At 41.2% G+C, this 22580-nt stretch overlaps 1 protein-coding gene across 6 annotated transcripts in view; it reads right to left on the reverse strand.

Moving 5' to 3' along the window:
- The window catches only part of LOC124873635 (discs large homolog 1-like protein), a 170944-nt gene that overhangs the window by 80681 nt on the left and 67683 nt on the right, over positions 1-22580 (reverse strand). Inside the window, exon 1 of one of the 6 annotated variants that reach the window (XM_047374405.1) lies at positions 13758-14604. The exons of the other annotated variants lie outside the window; for them this stretch is intronic. Coding sequence (XP_047230361.1) covers positions 13758-14027 — 270 coding nt within the window. The 5' untranslated portion in view covers positions 14028-14604. Of the gene's footprint in view, positions 1-13757; positions 14605-22580 lie in introns of those variants that run through there. 6 annotated transcript variants of the gene reach the window in all.

Consider the following 22580-nt stretch of genomic DNA (forward strand, 5'->3'; position numbering starts at 1 on the left):
GTAGTGGGTTTAATTCCAGCTTCCTTCTGCCGCATGTCAATGTGCCTCTGGGCAAGGCACTTAAATCCAAGTTGCCAACAGATCTGCATATCAGTGTACAAATGTGTGTGATTTTATTAGTGTGAATTTATAAATGTAGCTCAAGTATAAAGCGCTTGAAATGGTCAGGATGACCAGAAAAGCACCAGATACATTCATTCCATTTACTTAATAAGCAATTACCATGCTTCACACTTAACTTTTTTGCATGCTAAGTTGGACAGCTGTCATGTGTTTTTAAAGGGTCAATATTAGAGTAGTTCTATAAATTAATGTAAAAATAAACCAGGTGGTTTCCAAGTTGGTGGTGTGGTTTTCTCTACATACAGCAGCAACTTCACAGACTTAAAAATCTCAACTTTAAAAAAATTAATTGGAATGTCAAAATTAGCTATTCTTGGCTGACTTTTATCTTTGTCTTGCTTAGAACAACCATGGGCTGGCAGGCCATGTCTCTCACCTAATGACAGCCAGGATACATTCCTCTATCCTCACAAACAAAGCAGGATAAAATAAGTATACAAAATTAAGAATGAACTATTTATATCACAGCAAACACTTGCTGTTGTTTGAAGTTTTTTTTAGCTTCTGTATCTTCAACGCCCCAACACTCGCCTCCCATTACCTGAGGCTTGGACCTAATACATTTATAGATGTTCTACATGCATAGAGAAGCCTCTAAACCTAAGTTGTTGGTATCTTTTGTTTCATATGCGACTAAAAACACATATTAGATGGCACAGTATATCAGGGTTTTGCCTTTAGATACAGAATTCCTAGACTTATTATCTCAGCTTCATTACTCCCAGAACTATTGTTGGGGCTATCATTCAATTCAATTCAATTCAATTCATTTCAATTCAAAAATACTTTATAATCCCAAAGGGAAATTAAATGTTGTTGTAGCTCATTATGAGGGTTTCTTCAAAGAGCCGTTGTAGATGCTGATGGCTGTGGGCAGGAAGGATCTCCTGTAGCCCTCCGTCTTACAGCAGATCTGAAGAAGCCTCTGACTGAATACACTCTGTTGTTGCAGGACAGTCTCATGAAGAGGATGCTCAGTGTTCTCCATAATGTTCTTCATTTTATGAAGAATCCGTCTTTCCACAATGATCTCCAGAGGTTCTACAGGAGTCCCCAGAACAGAGCCAGCCTTCTTTATCAGCTTGTTGAACTTTTTTAAGTCCCTGGCTCTGATGCTGCTTCCCCAGCAGATGATGGCAGAAGAGATCACACTTTCCACAACAGACTTATAGAAGATATGCAGCATCTTGCTGCAAACACCAAAGGTCCTAAGCTTCCTCAAGAAGTACAGTCTGCTCTGTCCCTTCTTGTAGATGGCTTCACAGTTGCATCTCCACTCTAGTCTGTTGTCCAGGTGAACACCGAGGTATTTATACTCCTCCACCACCTCCACTTCTTCTCCCATGATAGTAATAGTTTTTGACTTATTCCTGTTTCTCTTAAAATCTACAATAATCTCCTTTGTTTTAGTCACATTCAAAATGAGATGATTGTTTCCACACCATGCCACAAAGCGGTCCACTACCTTCCTGTACTCAGCTTCTTGTCCATCTCTGATCCACCCCATGACTGCAGAATCATCCGAGTATTCCTGCAGATGACAGGAGTCTGTCTTGTACTGGAAGTCTGAGGTGTACAGAGTGAAAAGGAATGGTGAGAGTACAGTCCCCTGTGGTGCTCCTGTGCTGCTGACTACCTGGTTAGACTCACAACCCTTCAGTCTCACAAACTGTGGTTTGTTCGTCAGGTAGTCTTTGATCCAGGAGATTGTTGAGGCCCCCACCTGAGTATTTTGGAGTTTCTGACAAAGCAAATCAGGTTGGATTGTATTAAATGCACTGGAGAAATCAAAGAACGTGATCCTCACAGTGCTACTGGCTTTGTCCAAATGACAGTGGGTTTGTTGAAGCAGGTGTATGATGGCATTTTCAACTCCAAAGCGATAAGCAAACTGAAGAGGGTCCTGATGGTTTACTGTTTGCTTACTCAGGTGGGCCAACAGGAGTCTCTCTAGGACCTTCATGATGTGAGATGTTAGGGCAACAGGTCTATAGTCATTGAGGACTGATGGGTGAGTTTTCTTTCTGGACCTGCAGTCTTATTCCGATTCAGTCTCTACAGTTGCATCTTCACTTGACTTCTTGAGACACACAGGTGGAAGGGGGGAGCAAAGGAAGCATCAGCATCTTCTGATATGGTTGAAGGCAAACATGTAGAAGCAGAAAGGTCTAGGGCTGAGGTGGAAGACAAAACATGTGAGGTGTTACTGGACAGCTGTGGGTCCTGTGGGTCAAAGGAGGGTGGAATGTCTGTTTGGCTGTGAGCAGGAGAGGAGGATGCGAAGCTTGTTTCTGAACTGAACCTATTGAAGAATGTGTTCAGTTCATTGGCTCTGTCCAGACCTCCATCGGTCTGATCATCCTTCTGCTTGAAGCCTGTGATCTTCTTCATCCCTGTCCACCCATCTCTGATATTGATTTGCTGGAGCTTGCTCTCCAGCTTCTTCTTGTACACCTCCTTGCTGTCTCTTATCTTGACTTTAAGTTGCTTCTGTATACTCCTCAATAATTCTCTGTCTCCCTCTCTGAAGGCTCTTTTTTTCTTGTTAAGCAGGTCCTTCAGGTCACTGGTGATCCAAGGTTTGTTATTGGGGAAGCATCTCACAGTTCTGGTGGGGATGATGTTATCCACACAGAAGTTTATATAGTCGGTTACACACTCAGTCATGGCATTTATGTCCTCTCCATGTGGCTGGCACAGTGCGTCCCAATCTGTAGCCTCAAAGCAACCTTGCAGAGCTTCTTCAGCTTCCTGTGACCATTTTCTCACAGTCCGCTTTATTACAGGTTGCCTCTGAACAAGGGTCTTATATTTTGAGCAGAGAAAAACAAGATTGTGATCTGATTTGCCTAGAGGAGGTCTTGCTGTAGAGATGTATGAGTCCTTGACATTTGCATAAAACAAATCCAATGTTTTGTTTTCTCTGGTAGAGCAGCTGACAAACTGTTGAAATGTTGGAAGTGTAGTAGAGAGTGAAGCATGGTTAAAATCACCAGAAATTGCCACAAAAGCATCGGGGTTTTATGTCTGTAGCTTAGCAACAACTGAGCTGATGGCATCACATGCAGTGTCGGCAACAGCAGAAGGTGGAACGTAAACTGTTGCCAAATTAACACTGGTGAACTCTCTGGGTAAATAATATGGACGAAAACTTACTGCCAACAGTTCAATATCTGGACTGCAGAGATGACACTTCACAGTTACATGTCCTGGATTACACCATCTGTTGTTCACAAGTACTGCCAGTCCACCTCCTTTACATTTGCTGCTCCTCTTTAAATCTCTGTCTGCTCGTATGGTTAAAAAGCTAGGTAGAGAGACGCTGGAGTCGGGAATATGATCCTGCAGCCATGTCTCAGTAAAACACATAATACTGCATGCCCGGTACTCTGGCTGGGTCCTTTGTAGGGCTTGGAGTTCATCCAACTTGTTTCCCAACGATCTCACATTGCCCATCATAATCGACGGAAGAGATGGTTTGAACTTCCTCCTTCTCTCTCTTCTCTTAGCTCCTGCTCTGCATCCACGGCGTCTCCTTTTCAACTCATCAGGGATTAGGGGTTGTAGTTGAAGTATTATTTGAGCTTTTGAGATATTAATCAGCTGCTCCCAGTTGTAAGAAACAACCCCATTGCCATGGCAATGCATCATAACAAATGTCAAAAAAAATATTAAGTATTAAGAAAAATCCTCCAAGCTGCACAGCATCCGACACTGGAGTGGACAGTCGTCCAAAAAAAATCAACTGTATCCACCACAAGAGGAATAGTTCCCCAACAGAATAAATCAGAATCAAAAGTAACAGAGCTACTCCAACCTGCTGCCACCTTGAGCGGCGCAATTCTAGAATCATCAGTGTCACATGGTGTCAGATATTTAACAACCATTAAACTTGACCTGCAAAGAAGGATAGTATTTACAGGGCACTTGTATGTCAAAAAATGTCCCGAATAATGCTTTGTGAAACAATATGTGGCAAAATCATAGTTATGAACCTTTCGGTTGATGCACCGGTTAAAAGAAAGTTCTTCATATCATGCTGCCGTGAAAAAATATGTATGATGATAATATTCCTGAAGAGAGAACCCTGTTAAGTGTAGTTAAATTTATATCAAAATATTTATATATGTTCTAATCTGAAGGTTCTTGAGTTAAACTATTATATAGGAATCACAGCAGGACAGATCAAGATGCTATCATGCTGTGTCCAGCCTCATTAGTTAGTGCCCATAATAAATGGTTGTTATTGGTCAATGTTGATTATATCAGCAGACATGGAACAGGTTGGAAGTAGCAGACTGACGGGGAGCAAAGAGAGTGCGTCTGTGTGGAGACGTCTGTGTGTGTGTGTGGGAGAGAGTTGACATGCAGGCTTCTTCCCCCACACAGAAGGTGATGCAACATCTCACACCCTCTCAGCATTACAAATCTGATGCCGTACTCGTTTCTTTAGCCCATTGTCAGTGTGTGCATAGGTGTGTGTGTGTGTCTGTGCACAAGTGGGTGACAGTGAAAAAAAGTATATATTTTTTACTTATAAGTTTTTCTTCACTCACTTTCACTCCCACCAGAACACATGAACAAATGTTCTACTTGTTAATCACCAAAGTAGTATCACCATGACAACAGCTATTGCCACCTGCAGCCATGGACATCACCAGAAGCTAATTCAAACTCATTGGTTACCGAAGGTGCCAAGGACTCAGTATGGCTCTGCCCACATTGTCTACATATCATCAGCCCTTTTTTAAAGTCACTTTTAGCCTATTACTTTTCTACTCAAGAGAAGAAAAACCTAATAATAACAGAAATGAGGATGATATTAGCAACAATAATAGTTTAAAGAAAATCACTAAAAGGGATTTCCTGGGACAAATTCTATATAACAGACATTGTACAAGTACATTAAAATGTAAGTGGTCATAAATAAAGTAGACCACATGTATCATCATATTGTTCATGGAGCTATGAGGGTTTTCAACAAACCTGCGCATGTTTCTGTTTCCATGCCATTGCTCGTATTATTTTTAGCCATCTAATAATAATACTTGAATGATTGAGCATATTTAAGACAAAATAATTTAGTATGTTTTATACTACTCTTTTTTTGAAAAGGCCAAGAAGATGTATAAAAAAAAAATAATTTAAACAAAACTTGGTTTAATGCACTGTAAATAATTGTTTATATTCTAAATTCTCAAATTACGAGGAGGTTTTAAAAAGTGCACAGTTGTACACACGTATACAGAGATTCAAATCTGAGTAAACCCAAACTAGTGTAGTATAATATCCATAACAACTGATCTCAAGCCACAACTGAAGAAAGTCACAGCACTGTATTTTAAGACACAGAGGGAGTGGAAAGTTTCATGGGCTTTCGAGAGCTAACAAGCCATTCTATAAATGAATATGATGTGTGTTGGGAAGTGTAGGTTGAAAAATATGATCTCGTTTCACCTTGAGTATCGATGACATGGTTCATAGAAGTTTTCCATTTTAAAATCCATCTATCCAGCCACCCATTGTCTATACAGGCTTAACTCTCAACATAAAGCTGGAGACAGTGACAAATGTAGGGATGCAACGTGATCCCCCTATATTAAAACACCACAATATTTCCTGTCAAAGTAAAGTCTGTCATCCGAAGTGCTAGCTGGTTGCTGTATGACGTTAAGCTAACATTATTGGCTTCCGATATGAAGACAATCTGTGTTAACTTATGTTTGGGACTCCAATTTTTAAGTACAAAAAATTGAAGATCTTGTGTTGTAGCCCTGTTGTATTGACAGAGTTGCATAATAAAGACTAGACCAGCTGACAACACTCACTCACATAAACACTGTTTACCACTTGTTTAATCCTGTGTGTGGCAGGATTTTGGGTAAACAGTAGAAATAACAATTGCTGAAAAAGAGGTAAACAAGATATGAAAGATATGTAAGCACAGAAGATCGCTGGTTAATGATGCTGAAGTTAGCATTTGTATCACAGCTTCCTATGGGCAGTAAACTAAAATGCTATCTCATAATGTTTAAGGATTTAAGTATCTTAGGAGTTTCAAATCTAAAATACTTAAGGATAATACAAAACAACCCAATAAGACACATAACAAAATACCCCTATTTTTTTTCTTTTAGCTAAATCCACAGCAACTGCATCTGGTTGGTCAACGTTCCAGGGTGTGCTACTCAGCAATCCTTTTCGAAACCGTGGAAGAGTTGATGCTTCTGACAACACTATCCATGGCTGAGGTGCAATTAAGTGTTCTGTCTCAGCACATTTAGAACATGTTCAATGGGTGCTAATGCCGCAGCTTGACGTACGGCATGATGCTGCTCCCAACGTGTTGCCCTTTTAGAAACAAACCATAACTGGATATTCTATAATGATCAGAGATTCTTTAAACGGTTGTAAAACACACACAAAAGGTATATGTATGTGATCTTTAGAATTTGAATATGTGGCTATGGAACAACATTTTCTGGTTGGTGTCCAACAACAACTTTGACCAGGTTTCAGCTTCATGAAGGTAAACAATTAGTGTTAAAAAAGGAAGAGGTAATACTTCTACAGTCCTGAAGCCACTGTCTGTTATCTGAAGACAGTTTAACCTTTTACATTATCTGCAATCATGCAGTCTTGACACAGATATCTGTTGAGTACCTCTTACCTCAGTGAAAACAGTGACATCAACTCTTTTACATTCTGTTATACTTCATGTACAAAAAGATCTGACATATTTTTACGGCACTCAGTACCTTCAAACCATATATCTCTTTGCATAAATTACTGGTTGTATGGATATTGGGTTGATATTTTGGTATCCTAGAGAGATAATAGGATTAAATTTCCCTCCTGGTCATTTTTCCGGGCTGTCCATGCTGTCCATGCCCTGATCTTCCTCAGTATCTTTCCCAGCTCCATCTATTTTTCGCCAAACCCAATTACTTTGTCCACTAAACACCTTTTCATGGCTTTTAAACCTTTCTCTGTGGGGTCATGAGGGAGTCCATACCTTTACATCTGATCAATTATACAAGAAAGGGTCAGGGAGAGAAAAAGAGGAATAATGCTGTGTTTACAAAAAAAAAAAAAAAAAAACTATGTGGAAGAGTGGACGTAATTCATTGTCTTTGATCACTGGGGTTATTAAACTCATCTGAAGTTCAGAGACCTTAAAAGATAAAAGGTTACCATGCACATAGTGTAGATGGCTACACAGAACTCCTTAGGCAACAACTCTACATGATTAAGTAGGTTAAAAACAGAAAGCAAAATAAAAAAGCTTGAACTTTTGATATGACTATTTAGGCAAATTTAGTAAACCAAATACTAAGACAAAGTCAGACAACATAAAGTTAGCACTGATCACCTAAAACAAGATAGAAAATGTAGCTAAAATGTTCAAATTATTTTACCTGAAAGGTTGGGATGGGACTGAGGGCATGTGTAGGAATTTAGGTGTATCAGGGAGGGTATTGCTCACAAGGCAGATTAGGACAGTTTCTGCCATAATGCAATAATCATTAAAGGGCTTAGGGAAAATGCATAGCTTTCTAAAACTTTTCAGTTTAACAGTCATTTCAGCCTTGACTTATGGTCTTAAACTGACCACAAATGAGGTCCCCCCTTGGGGATGGTGAGGGAAGCCCAGCTATTTGGTAGGAAAAAAACATTATAAGCAACTATAAATTAAAAACCATATATCAGATTCTCTACTATGGTCAGAGAGAAATAACTGATGTAGTAATTTTATCATGTTCACTTCTCACACAAAGTAAAATATTATTTTCCATTATATACTGAGGTAGAAAGTCTCAAAGTCAACAAAGCTTGGACAACAGACTGCATAACTGGATGCTAAGACGATAAACATTCAGGGAGTAGGGTTGCTTTTCTGCACTGTCCTCAGAGGCAAATTTTACTGCAAAACTGCAGAAAATTGAAGAACATTTTGTAAACCTAAGGACCCAAAACAAAAGTAAAAGCACAGTTTTTGTTTGTTTAGAGTTAAAAAAAAACAAAAAAAACAATTTAATTTTAATTATTTTATGTTTACCATGATGCTTAAAGTCCAATTTTAATTTGTAAAAAACTTATTTTTTGTTTTATATTTTATTTTCTCTGTACAGCTTGTATCATATGTTTAAAATCCACCTCTATTTCTATGATAAAAAAAAACAAAAAACAGCTTTAAAGCTTTTTCTATAAACATTAGCAACAACAGCTGTGGATGTGTGCGTATGTGTGTGTTTGTGTGTTTAGAGTAAAAACCCATCAGTCTGGCAGTAAGTGCCTTTGAGAGGGAAATAGCAACACCTTGGGAAATCACCATGCAATACAACAAAGGGGTGGGTATATTTCTTTCCACAGTCTGAGCTGTAAATATGTTGACACCTGTGAAAGAGCTGTAGGGTCATCTAACTCTTTGGATCCATGTTCCATATTAGAATTAAACAGATGCATTATGTAAATGTATAGAGCAAAAAGGAGCACTGATTCTGACAAAAAACATCAATGAGGTCTTCCTTTGGAATACTTATTTTTATTAGCTTAAGTTAAAAATATAGCACATTACAACACAATATTTAAGTACAATATGTGATTTAATCTATATAACCTATTTGTACCTATTTGTATCTAGTTTAGGGCTGCACGGTGGCGAAGTTGGTAGCGCTTTTTCCTTGTAACAAGAAGGTCCTTGGTTCCAGCTCCCCCGCGACCCTATATGGAAGCAGCGGTTATAGAAAATGGATGTATCTGGCTTAGCTTCCAGGACTCATAATAAGTCCATGAGCCCTGAGCTCTAAGTAAATTGGCACAAACACATTAACAAGAATAACAACAAACCGCATGATTCACGGTATTTATTTTAAAATTTTTTACCCTAAGCTTAAGTTTAATTTTAGCTGACTTATGGTTAATACACAACATCATCATGTGAGCTATGCCCCTTCACAGCAGAGGTTTTCTAATGGGTTTGAGTGTTCAGGTCAGTTTGTCCTCAGAGAAGATTAGAGCTCTCAAACAGATGTTGAGTGCAAAGCAAAACATCCTAAATTTTAACATTTTTATGCTAATGACCAGAAGCTGAAAATAACTTACATAAAGCTGTAATTCTGGATAATTCTACAGGTCCTTCTCAAAATATTAGCATATTGTGATAAAGTTCATTATTTTCCATAATGTAATGATGAAAATTTAACATTCATATATTTTAGATTCTTTGCACACTAACTGAAATATTTCAGATCTTTTATTGTCTTAATACGGATGATTTTGGCATACAGCTCATGAAAACCCAAAATTCCAAAATTGCCAAGGCCACATTGGGGAGCCATATTTAGAAAAACAATAAATGTTGTGGTTCAGGCAGTTGTGAATTTCCAACTACCTTAAAAGTTTTACTGGTGTGTCTCAATTGCGAATCCAAATTTCTGGTATTTTCCGCAGATCTGGAGCGTACAACTTCTCCAAGATTATATCCTTTAACTTTTGAGTCCAACCGCTGCCAGGCTGCGATTCTGTACAAGAATCGTGTCCGACTTGCGATTCTGCTCTCTTAACATTCCAGAGTGTTGATCGCTCTACAGACTCCATCCAACATCGCAGGAAGCTTTGGAATGCTTTGAACAACAGCCCACGTTTTGCAAATCACTCGATAAGCCAGGTAACCACCAACTCCAAAAAGCAGAAATCCTGTTATCAAAGTCCAAATATGTACACATTTTCTACGTCCGCGACCGACATTGTAGTCAGGCACACAATCTTCCACTGCTGCCAAGAATCCATTGTGTTTCCAGAGAAGAACGTCCCACTTGGACCAGAGGGTCTCCTTTACCCTGTCTTCCCGTAGGAAAAAAAAAATTTGACCAATTACGTTGAGAGTCCAGCTGACCAAATCCATAATTTACAAGTTTGGAGGATATGCAAAGCGAGGCCTTGACAAAAATACAGACAAAAAGCAGAAGCATTGATCAGCAGGGAGGGAGGGAGATAAAATGCATGTGTCTTCCACCGAGAGCAACAGAGACCAAGTAGGGACATGGAATATTTGTTTTTTCTCTCTGTGTTGAGATCAGCCCATTCCAATCTAATATTGATATGGAACTCAATAAAACCATCATTCTTGGATTCGATATCAAGTCAAGGCCATTGATCCATCCATCAATCTAGACAGCATGGTTCTGTTTTTTCTGTCAGGTTTTTCTTCTGCAGGGTCAAGTTTGTAGCACATAAATCTTGTACATCTAAATAATAAACTACATATAGTAATCTCATAAACTGCACATGAAACAATCCTTCAAATGTATCAATGGAAACATTTTTTAGCTTTGCTGGATTACTTTGAGTTTAAATATATTGGTGAAGTTTGGCGCTGAAGATCACTATTAATTCACAGTCTGCTGCTGCAGAGTGAGTAATCATCTTTTTTGGAGATACTTCAGTGTTGAAAAGGAGAAAATAGAAGACAAATGTGTGTTTACATTACAAACATTTAGAGCAGTTGAAGTCATGTCTGAGGGCTACAGTCAGGAGCTCTACAGAGAAGCATCAAGAAGCTTTTTTAGCAACAAGAAGGCTAACTGAATGACCAAAAGATATTTGATCCTTATGAGCATCCAACCTTTATTTGCCATGGAGAACGCATGATAAGAGAATGTTGGCAGACACTTAGAAGAATGACACAGAACACATACTTCAAGTCTAGAAAACAGAGACTGCTCTTACAGTTCGCGATGCTCGCTGTGCTAAATATACTGATTACTAAGAAAAGTTGTTGAAAGGAATTTTTAAAATGTCTCTATGATTTGTTTTTTGGCACCTTTTCACAATAGTAAACTAAACTAAACAAAAAACTACTATGTTAGTTTTTTTCTGAGTTGATGTAATGTTGTGATTGCTCATTATTAACGGATGCCTGTTTATGGCAGAAAGGCTTGTTAAGACTGCAAGATGCACTGGCTTTTCAGAGCCTTATACCCACAACAGAAACTTTTTCACAATTTTCAAATAATTACCATTATGTCCTGAGGTTTGTTGTGCTCTGCACCCCCTCATTTCTTTTTACAGCTTGTATTCAGATTTAGCAGCTCTGCAGCTGAAAGTGTGATTCTGAGGCTTATGTAATTATTGGACTTGTAAATATCAATACAGATTAAGAAATGTACAAACAATGCAGCAGTGCAGCTGAAAGTGCCTGTGTAGTCTATTTGCATGTGTTTATACAACACCAGGACCAAAAAACACTGTTTCTGTAAAAGAGCTCTGTCTTAGAAAACATCAGTAGATGTTTAAATTTAGGATTGGATCCGAACCCAAAACTCTACTGGGCCCCATGATGAATTTGCAGTGTCCAGAATAGCCATCTTTACTAAATATGTGTTCATTGTATTACCTGCTGCACATGTCATGATAACCATAGACCAGCATAGTTGCATCATTGTAATTTCTACCTTATCTACTCTCCTTTACTCATAAGAAACTCCATGTTTGCTTTAGTTTAGAGACAAAAATAATATTGTTTTCTAATCTGTGGATACAAATAAGGCAAAAGTAAAAAAAAAAAAAGTTTGAACTGAAAAAAGCCAGCTTTGGTTTTCTTCATAAAAGCAGGTATTAAAATAGGAAGTATAGCATCAATGTATAAAGCCCTTAATGATCTAGCTCTATCATACATCAGAGATCTGATTGTTCCATATGTTCCTAACAGAGCACTTCGTTCTCAGACTGCAGGTTTACTGGTGGTTCCTAGAGTCTCTAGAAGTAGAATGGGAGGCAGATCCTTTAGTTATCAGACTCTTCTCCTGTGGAACCAGCTCCCAGTTTTAGTCCGTGAGGCCGACACCCTGTCTACTTTTAAGGCTAGGCTTAAAACTTTCCTTTTTGATAAAGCTTATAGTTAGAGTTGCTTAGGTTATCAGGGAGGGAGCCTCCCTCCCTCCATGTTGGTTGGAGTAAGGGGGAGTCAGGTTTAGCCTAAACCGGCTCAGTTATGGTTGAGGTGCAAACACACCCTCCATTTCTGCTACCTGTATGACCCCTTCTCTTTTCCAATGGTTATAATCAGTCTGACAGAGAGAGGTTTCCCAATCCTTGTGGTTTTTAGTATAACAATGACCATCAGTGGGACCCTTTGTGAGGTGCCCTGAGACGACATTGTTGTAAATAAGCGCCGTTTAACTAAATAATCTGAACTGAAACTATCTGTGTAGTTATGCTGCTATAGGCTTAGGCTGCTGGAGGACTTAACGACCACTTTCACCCTCTTCGCTACATTCTCACACTACTCTCCAATTTTGCATTGTTTGCTGTTATTTCAGCTTTTAACCTTGTTCTCTCTTTTCTCTTCCTAGAAGCTACACCTGGACTGGCTCTGTGTCTGCCTGTGACACCTTTCTGGAGAGTGGAATCGTCCGAGCTTCTGCTAGCAACAACTTAATGCTCACCCTCTACCAATGATCTACATGGCCCTGTCTTTTAGTGTTTAACCCTTTCTCTCTCCTAGACATGGAAATTGACTGAGCTTTTACTGTAACTAATTATATGTGCTCTCTTTCAGACTCTAACCTTGAAAACTGGCTCAGAGTTTATCTGTTCTTTCTTTCTAGGTGAAACGACTAAAGGAGCTACATCCATTAACATTTACTTTTCCTTCCCATAGAAAGTACTCCTGGATCAGTGCTTCTGTGTTCTTTTTGTGTCTCTGCTCTGTTCTCTCAAACCCCCAGTCAGTCGTGGCAGATGGCCGCTCACACTGAGCCTGGTTCTGCTGGAGGTTTCTTCCTGTTAAAAGGGAGTTTTTCCTCTCCACTGTCGCTACATGCATGGTCAGTATGAGGGATTGCTGCAAAGTCAACGCCATGTTTCCTTAGATAGAAAAACTTTTTATCCAATTTGAATAAAAAGCTAACTCCGACTGCACTGTTCAATTGTTAGGATTAATAGGAATGTATGTACCTGACTGTTGTGAAGTGCCTTGAGACAACATGTGTTGTGAATTGGTGCTATTTAAATAAAACTGAATTGAATTGAATTGTAACTGTTAAAGAAATACATATAATGATAAAAAATGTAATAATATTTAATAACAATGCTTTTATTAATAAAGCACTTTACTATGTAGAAAACTCTCAAACTGCTTCAGTACAAATCAAATACCTCTTCTACATTCTTCTTATATATTTTATAGTGATTATTTATTATCCAAGAAGCTTCAGGGTTTCCTTAAATGCTACTCTGCCGTGATATTAGAAATAAAGCATCACTTTTGTGATGACCAAATATGCCTCTCTCACACAGACCTCCTATTGGGAATTTTGGATTTCAGTGCAGACTTTGAGCATCGAGACAGCTCAGCTAAATAATAGCTTTGCCATGGCAACACCATGTCTTTTTGGGTCTCATACACTACCACTAAGCCAAGACTCATTTCCATGACAACCTCATGAAAATCTTAACCACAAACCTGCCAACTGTCTTAACCACCTTCACATTTCTTGTATGAAACCCAGATTCGACATTCTCTACGCATTGACATAAACTTTAGTCAACATATATACTGTCCACCTCAATTCCAAACACATCTTAACTTTAACACACATACACACACTTTCTGTTAGATATGTCATTACCTGACTAGAAGTTATACAATCAGTGAAGGCACTCCTTCTTGAGAAGAACGTGAGGAGCTGCTGCCAGCGAGAGGAGGACGTGGAAGGGGAAGAGGAGGCAGGAGAGGAGGTGGAAGGGGATGAAGTGTGGGGAGGTGCCAGCTCCTCCGAAGAGCATCGCTTGGGTCCCAACTTTTGTTTGAGTCCTAGTCCCGCCCCTTGACCTCCAGATGCCCCGCCTACTCTGGAGCTGCGGGGGTACAGGGTGTTGTTACCAAAAATATAGTTCATAGTTTCAGCTGTCAGCTCCTCCTCTAAGTGTAAGCAAGTTAACGTTTACAACGCAGCTGTTTTCCACCATTTCATATTTAGTTTTTCACGTTTGTTGCTTCCTCTGATTCTTCGTTCCACTTGTGAGAAGTTGCAGGCAAATTTGCAGTCTTTTAAAGATGATCTTTTCTTATTTTAGAAATCCAAGTTTTCGCTTGAAACATTTTTTACAATTTTTCTTTCACTTTTTTAGGTCCTTTAGAGCTGATAGAGCAGTTGGGGAGCAATGGAAGTGGGAGGAGCAGGTGGATAGTCCAGGGTCGGTCAACAGAGTCCACTTAGAAATGAGGCACTAAGTTCTCTGCCTTTGAATATTTGTCAACCCATTCGTCCATCTGATCGCCTGTTGTTGTTGTCCATGAATCTTTCCATCACCCCATTGTCTCTCTAAGATGAAATGTCCAAAATCCACATCCCTTAGCGTCCAGATTCTCCTCGATTCTGCTTCGTTCTTGCCCCTCGTCAAAGAAAAGAGTGAGGGGGAGTGAGGGCCAGGCACCGGCAGGATATGAGGATTGATTATTTAGGGGAGCTCACGCTCTCTTTCCCCACTCCACCTCTTTTCCCTCCCACCCTCCCTCTCTCTGAGTCCAAGGAGATGACCAGTCAATCTCCCCCTGTCACTGTGCCTTCTCCCATTAAATATGGGAGGAAGAAGGGAGGGCGTGATGGGTGGCTGAACGGATGAAATGAGGGAGGTGGAAAGATACAGGCGAGGAAGAGAGCATCTGAAGTAGGTGGATGGCAGCAGGAATCATTCTCCAACTCTTCTGCTTCTCCTTCTCTCCCTCTTACACCTCTGTTGTTCCTCCAAGTCTTTCTTCTTATCCATTTCACACAGCATATTGCTCAGCCTCCTTTCTTTTGTTTAGGTAGCCTCCACCTACTCTGTAATTTCTATCTTCCAGTCTCTGTCTTTCAGCAAATTGTCTTTTACAGTCTTTTATTTCAGCTGCAACCCGATGCTGTCCTCTCCCTTACTGTCAGATATTATTACTGGTGGAAGCCCCACCCCTGCTTTCCAGTCAGCCAATGATGTAACACCACCCTGTGTCTTTTACTCCAAATACACTCACCCTAAAACATCCATGCGTACACAGAAAAAAAATGCCTGTTGCAGATTGTGTTAAATGGAAGGCAGAAAACAATTTAATGCACAGATGAACAAAGCTAGCAGAGGCCAGACAGATAAAGTAATCGTGTGAGTGACTGTGCATGTGTGAAAAAGAATCCAAAAATGTATGTATGCAACTGGCAATAGTTGTGGTGTTTCAAAGTGTCTATGTGTGTTTCTGTGTGTGTGTGTGTGTGTGTGTGTGTGTGTGTGTGTGTGTGTGTGTGTGTGTGTGTGTGTGTGTGTGTGTGTGTGTGTTAGTGTATGTCTCTGTGGGCTTAGGCATAATTGTGGAAGATAGAGATCTTCTCCTAAGGCTGTTTTCAGACACTGCAGCACCCAGCTCTCCCACACACTCCTCTGTCACACACAGTATACATGAACAAATAAGCAAATGACTTAAGGGCAGAAAACAACAGGCTGTTGCTGAGAGCAGAATAGAACACAGATGAGAAACAACCAGGATTGCCTGCCGCCTGACAATGTCCTTAATATACTTGTCATAAGCTGTATGGAGATGCATAGTAGGAGCTCAGACCCGTTTAATCAAAATGATTCCAAAGATATGTACTACAATTTGAAACACACAGCTAGCCGGCACAGCTATCGTTCCCAGTGGATTAGCCACAGGTGGAGCAAGACCCCTGTCACAGTTTCTTCCTGTGTCTCCGTGGGAACTGTTGCTATAGTAACAGCTTGCAGAGGCCTGAAATACACCTGGCACAGCCTGACTAATGTGTTGTTTCTTCAGATTGGGATAGATGTGATTTTTCACACTTTCCATTAGACTTCTAAACTGAGCTGGCTTAAAAGTGTGAAAAATGTTGTGAGCCAGATTTTTGCACTAGTGTCCCTCAAAAACTTACAAAGTCAATACAGGTTCTCATATGTTGTCAGGTAAAGCTGTTGGCATGATGCTTTCTGTGTTAAACACAATTATTTACATTTGACTTACATAAAGTCACTGTTATTGGAAGAGTATAGCAAACCCATCAAACTTTTAACTGTGTGTACCAATTATTTGCAAATCATCGTGCATTAACCATGCATTTCCTTCAGACAAACAGATAATCTGGATCAAGGAGGACAATAAAGAAACCAGTGTTCCCTGGTTTGTGATAAACGAGCTTTTATGAACTGAAAGGTATGGGCAAAAAAAAGTTCAATGTAAGCTGTTTTTTCACATTAATTTTAAAGATACACAGTAAAATTGGCAGTTGACCAGAGCCAGACAGTTTTCAGATTGATTGGTCCTAAATCACGACCGGCTCGCCGGAAAGTAAAAAAACAGACCTTTTTCTGATCCATTAATCCACCATACATACGAGGAACCTCTGAGTGAGGAAGGCCCAAAGTTAGCAATTTTCAGCTTTTGATGTAGTAAAAAGCTTTCTTCAACAAGCTATATGTGCTACTTCCATTGCTCTTTTTTTGCAAAGGCCTAAAATAAAACATGACCCCGCCTTATTTTTGCTTAGCACCAATATGCATCCTGAATGATCCAGTTGTGCATACACATTGCTAAAAACATGCATGAACACACTCAAAATGGAGGATGGTTTTCTTTAGAATGCCTTCAGGGGTGGAAAAGGACACTTGTATCTGCATTAGTTTGGCAGTCTGAACACAGTCTGTCCTGGGACAAGTTAAATGACCACTCACTGATCTGGCATCCAATCAAACAGGAGAGTTAGACAGCTTTCCTTAGAAAAATAACTTCTGTAAACAGCTGCTATCAAAATCAGCTCTGCAGTCAGCTACTCTAAAATGTTTATGTACCCATCTGGAATATTATAAAGAATGGTTTTTGTTTAGACACAAGTTTTTGTCTATGGAATTTTCCTCAGTAAAACAAAACAAAAAACAAAGAAAGAAATTTTCTCTAACCAGCGGGAGTTTTTATTTATATCTGCTGATATCAGAAGGCTGTCTTGGTAAGTTAGTGTCTTTCTCATATTGAGTTTGTTTTTAGCAATTTGGTGCTTATTATACACACTTTATGAAATTATTCCTGCAATGTGTAAAATCTCTAGAAGTGGAAGTCCATAATAATAAATCATTTTGCAGCAACTCATCAGCTATTTTACTGCAATGCTATTTTGTAAGTAAAAATCTCTGTGAACTAATGCTGAGATTTGAAAACGTGGGTTAGGTTTAGGGTTAGGGAAGTGTTATTTATTTTTTTTCCTCTCTTATACAGCATGTATTAAAAGTACACAGGTGAGCTTTAAAGAGAAATCCCTCTGCTAAAATGTACCGTATCTCAGCTTTATTAGTGTCTGAATAACAGTGCCGCTCAAGTGATTTAATGCATCTGTGATGTTACAGAAACATCAACAAACCTGTTGTTTGGATAGCTGACAGAACACCTTTTCACATGGCCCTGTGTTTATTTCTATGTAATGAGTCTAACTGTGATCTGATCGCTCAAAATAGATTTTAATTCCAGATGTGAATGGTCATTGCCTGGCTGGTCCACTTACAATCAGTGCAGCCAGCAGAAATGTTAAAACCTGGTCTAAAAAAGGCCTTCAAAAATATTCTCTTGTTTAGACATTTTATGAATAAGCCTTATCCAACCTTTACAACAAATACAAAGTGGACTCAGTAAAATTACCTGATCAGGTTAACTCCTAGGTGCTTCCAATTGAAGGTTTTTGGACACATCCAAATGGGAATAGACCCCAGTCAAGACCCAGAACTCATTGGAGAGAATTTATATCCCTTCTATGCTGGCAAAGCATTTCAGGTCAGGTCCCAGGCAAATTTATTGTTAGTAATTTATTATTAGTAACTATGTAACTATATGAATTCAACTGTTTTTAGAAAGGTAAATAAGCAATAAATTCATTCTCAAGACGCAGAGGCACCCTGCTACCCAAATCAGAGCTGTTTACAAAAAAAAAAGAGTCACTTTTTTCAAGAAGGCTTAATTCAATGATGACTAAATGCAAATATTAAGCCTTCAATCAAGGGATGGTGATTATATTCACCCTATTTATAGATCAAATTAACATGAAAGTCTATAATAGGTCAAAATGTTCTTGGTTCTTATTTTGTATAAATACAAATAAATATGATTAGATTACAGCTTCTTTACAGCCAGCAAATTGAAACAGTTAACTTGCAACTAGTCACAATAGCAAAAATAAAGACATGCTAGCAGAGACAGCAACAGTTCAGTGGCACACTGACCATAGCTCAATGCTTAATGTACCTCTCTCTTTCATGCACTTTTTTTCTTGTCTCCCTTAAGTCAAATGTCAGCCAGTGAATGCCAACTCTATTAATATTTTAGAAGCAATTAAATAAAGCACACATCATAAATGTTTAATATCAGACTGCTGAGAAAGCCAAATTTTCTCTTCTATCATTACAGGTAGACAGTGCCAGTTGCAGGCAAAGGCCGTGTTTACTTGTTAAACAGATTATAAGCTCTCCCCCCAGCTCTGTCTGTCGGTTCAGTGTGGACTGATACATAAACAGTTTTGCTTTGTTCTTCATCTGGTTCTATGTAGACAAGCCCAGACACAGAAACAATGTTCAACTGTAACCTGACATATATTGCAGACTTTTAGTAACAGGACAAAAGTACCTGCTAACTTAGACTGGGAACAGCGGTCACCAAATAAATACGTAAACAGATATTTCTACTGTAATTATATTAACATTATCAATATCTATAAGGCAACCATGATGCATTTAGAGGCACTGTGATTTAGAATCTATTCACATCTTTCCTGTGGTCTGTTCTAGTGTTCCAAACCATTTTGGCTTCTCCCCAGCTCTTCCATTAGATCACTTTCTGATTCTGGTAAGAACCATTTCGCAAATCTATGTCAAGCTCCCATGGTAAATGATGAACATAAGGAGGTATACACCAAACCGTTTGCAAAACAACCAAATAAGAGCAAGGGGATAATGTGAGGACAGGAATACTGCTTTGAGAATGAAATTAACTCATATTGCTACAACCTAAACACTGTAAAAAATTTTGCAAACACTTAAAAAGTGTTAATGTCACTTAAATATTTCCAAATAGCATCAAATTGGAACCACAAACCTATGTGACAGACCGACACTGCAGGGTGTAATAATTAATGTATATAAATAGTAGTGTATAAATAGAAGTGGAAGGAAAAAGATACAGTTAAAACAAACAACAATTTTGACAAACCAAAATCTGAAAAGAGTTGCTTTTTTGAATTAAACTCTCTTTACTCTTATACCCCTAAATAAAATCCAGTGCAACCACTTTCCTTCAAAAGTTAACTTATTATTAAGTAGAGTAAATTCTATGATTTTGTTCTATGATTGTCACATATGTTTATCAGAGAACATTACTGCAAAAGCAGCATCATTAAGACCAAGGAAAACATAAGACTGATCAGGGATGAAGCAGTGGAGAAGTTTAAATTGGGTTTAGGCTATTAAATAATATTCCACGTTTTCAACATTTCATCTAAGGGTATGGCAGTCCTCCTAAACTGACAGTCCATACAAGGAGAACTCTGGTGGAGCTGATAAGATCCACATCTCAGGTGGGAAAATCTGTTGACAGGTCATGCACTCTAGAAACCTGGCCTTTTTATAGTAAGGTAGCTTCTTTGCCATACATTATCTAGACAGAATAGCAAACATGTGAATTATGGTGCTCTGTTCAGACTAGACCAATGTGGATTTTTTGGTCTTTAAGAAAAACATTATGAGTGGTTTTTTTCTTAAAGACCAAAACAAAACAAAAAAAGAATTTTAATTATGAGTGGTCTCCTCCTTGAACCGCCACCTTGACGTGGTGGAGGGGTTTGAGTGCTCAAATGATCCTAGAGGCTATGTTGTCGGAGAGTGCCTGGTAGCCGGGTTGCTCCTCGCGGGACCAGGCAGGGCCAAGCCCAAACGAGAGACGCGAGGCCATCCCTCAGTGGGCCCACCACCTGCAGGGGGAACTGTGAGGGACCGGTGCAAAGAGGATTGGGTGGCGGACGAAGGTGGAGACCTCAGCAGCCCGATCCCCGGATGCTTAGGCTGGCTCCAGGGACGTGGAATGTCATCTCGCTGGGGGGGAAGGAGCCTGAGCTTGTGCGGGAGGTCGAGAAATATTGACTAGAAATCGTTGGGCTCGCCTCCACGCACAGCATGGGCTCTGGAACCCATCTCTTTGAGAGGGGTTGGACTCTTTTCTACTCTGGAGTGGCCCACGGGGAGAGGCGGCGGGCAGGTGTGGGTTTGCTTGTTGCCCCCCAGCTCAGCCGTCTCGTGTTGGGGTTTACCCCAGTGGATGAGAGGGTCGTATCCATGTGCCTTCGGGTTGGGGAGAGGTCTCTGACTGTCGTCTCGGCCTACGGGCCGAGCGGTAGTGCGGAGTACCCGGCCTTCTTGGTGTCCCTGTCGGGGGTGCTGGATAGTGCCCCTCCCGGGGACTCCATTATTCTGCTGGGGGACTTCAACGTGGGAAACGACAGTGACACCTGGAAAGGCGTGATTGGGAGGAATGGCCTCCCCGATCTGAATCCGAGCGGTGTTTTGTTATTGGACTTCTGTGCTAGTCACGGATTGTCCGTAATGAACACCATGTTCAAACATAAGGGTGTCCATCAGTGCACTTGGCACCAGGGCACCCTAGGCAGGAGGTCGATGATCGACTTTGTTGTCGTATCATCGGACCTTCGGCCGCATGTTTTGGACACTCGGGTGAAGAGAGGGGCTGAGCTGTCCACTGATCACCACCTGGTGGTGAGTTGGAGGAGGAGAAAGCCAGACAGACTTGGCAGGCCCAAGCGCATAGTGAGGGTCTGCTGGGAACGCCTGGCAGAGCCCTCGGCCAGGGATGTATTCAACTCCCACCTCCGGGAGAGCTTTGACCAGATCCCGGGGGATGTTGGAGACATAGAGTCCGAGTGGACCATGTTCTCTGCATCTATTGTCGATGCTGCTGCCCATAGCTGCGGCTGTAAGGTCTGCGGTGCCTGTCGCAGCGGCAATCCCAGAACCCGGTGGTGGACACCAGCAGTAAGGGATGCTGTCAAGCTGAAGAAGGAGTCCTTTCGGCTGTGGTTGGCTTGTGGGACTCCTGAGGTGGCTGACAGGTACCGTGAGGCCAAGCGTGCTGCGGCCCGGGCTGTGGCAGAGGCAAAAACTCGGGCCTGGGAGGAGTTTGGTGAGGCCATGGAGAAGGACTACCGGTTGGTCTCGAAGCGATTCTGGCAAACCGTCCGGCGCCTCAGGAGGGGGAAGCAGTGCTTCGCCAACACTGTTTATAGTGGGGGGGGGGGGGGGGGGGGGGGGGGCTGCTGACCTCGACTGAGGACATTATCGGGCGGTGGAAGGTGTACTTCGAGGATCTCCTCAATCCTGCCATCACGCATTCCGTGGTGGAAACAGAGGCTGGGGACTCGGGGTTGGACTCTTTCATCACCCAGGCTGAAGTCAGCGAGGTGGTTAAAAAGCTCTGCGGTGGCAAGGCTTCGGGAGTGGATGAGATCCGCCCTGAGTACCTCAAATCTCTGGATGTTGTGGGGCTGTCATGGTTGACACGCCTCTTCAACATTGCGTGGCGGTCGGGGACAGTGCCTCTGGACTGGCAGACTGGGGTGGCGGTCCCCCTTCATAAGAAGGGGGACCGGAGGGTGTGTTCCAACTGCAGGGGGATCACACTCCTCAGCCTCCCTGGTAAGGCCTACACCAGGAGAGGAGAGTCTAGCCGATAGCCGAACCTCGGCTTCAGAAGGAGCAGTGTGGTTTTTGTCCCGGCCGTGGAACACTGGACCAGCTCCATACCCTCTACAGGGTGCTCGAGGGTTCATGGGAGTTTGCCCAACCAGTTCACATGTGTTTTGTGGACCTGGAGAAGGCATTCGACTGTGTCCCCCATGATGCCATGTGGGGGGTGCTCCAAGAGTATGGAATCGGGGGCCCTTTATTAGGGGCCATCCGGTCCCTGTACGAGCGGAGCAGGAGTTTCGTCCGCATTGCCGGCACTAAGTCGAACCTGTTCCCGGTGCATGTTGGACTCCGGCAGGGCTGCCCTTTGTCACCGGTCCTGTTCATAACTTTTATGGACAGGATTTCTAGACGCAGCCAAGGGCCAGAGAGGGTCTGGGTTGGGGACCAGTGGATTTCGTCTCTTCTTTTTGCAGATGACGTGGTCCTGCTGGCCCCCTCTAGCCAAGACATACAGCATGCGCTGTGGTGGAGTGTGAAGCGGCTGGGATGAAGATCAGCTCCTCCAAGTCCGAGGCCATGGTACTCGACCGGAAAAGGGTGGCTTGTCCTCTTCAGGTTGGAGGGGAGTTCCTGCCTCAAGTGGAGGAGTTTAAGTATCTCAGGGTCTTGTTCACGAGTGGGGGAAAAATGGAGCGGGAGATCAACAGACGGATCGCAGCAGCTGCGGCAGAAATGGG

This window comes from Girardinichthys multiradiatus, chromosome 9, assembly GCF_021462225.1.
Source record: "Girardinichthys multiradiatus isolate DD_20200921_A chromosome 9, DD_fGirMul_XY1, whole genome shotgun sequence".
Taxonomy (NCBI): Eukaryota; Metazoa; Chordata; class Actinopteri; order Cyprinodontiformes; family Goodeidae; genus Girardinichthys; species Girardinichthys multiradiatus.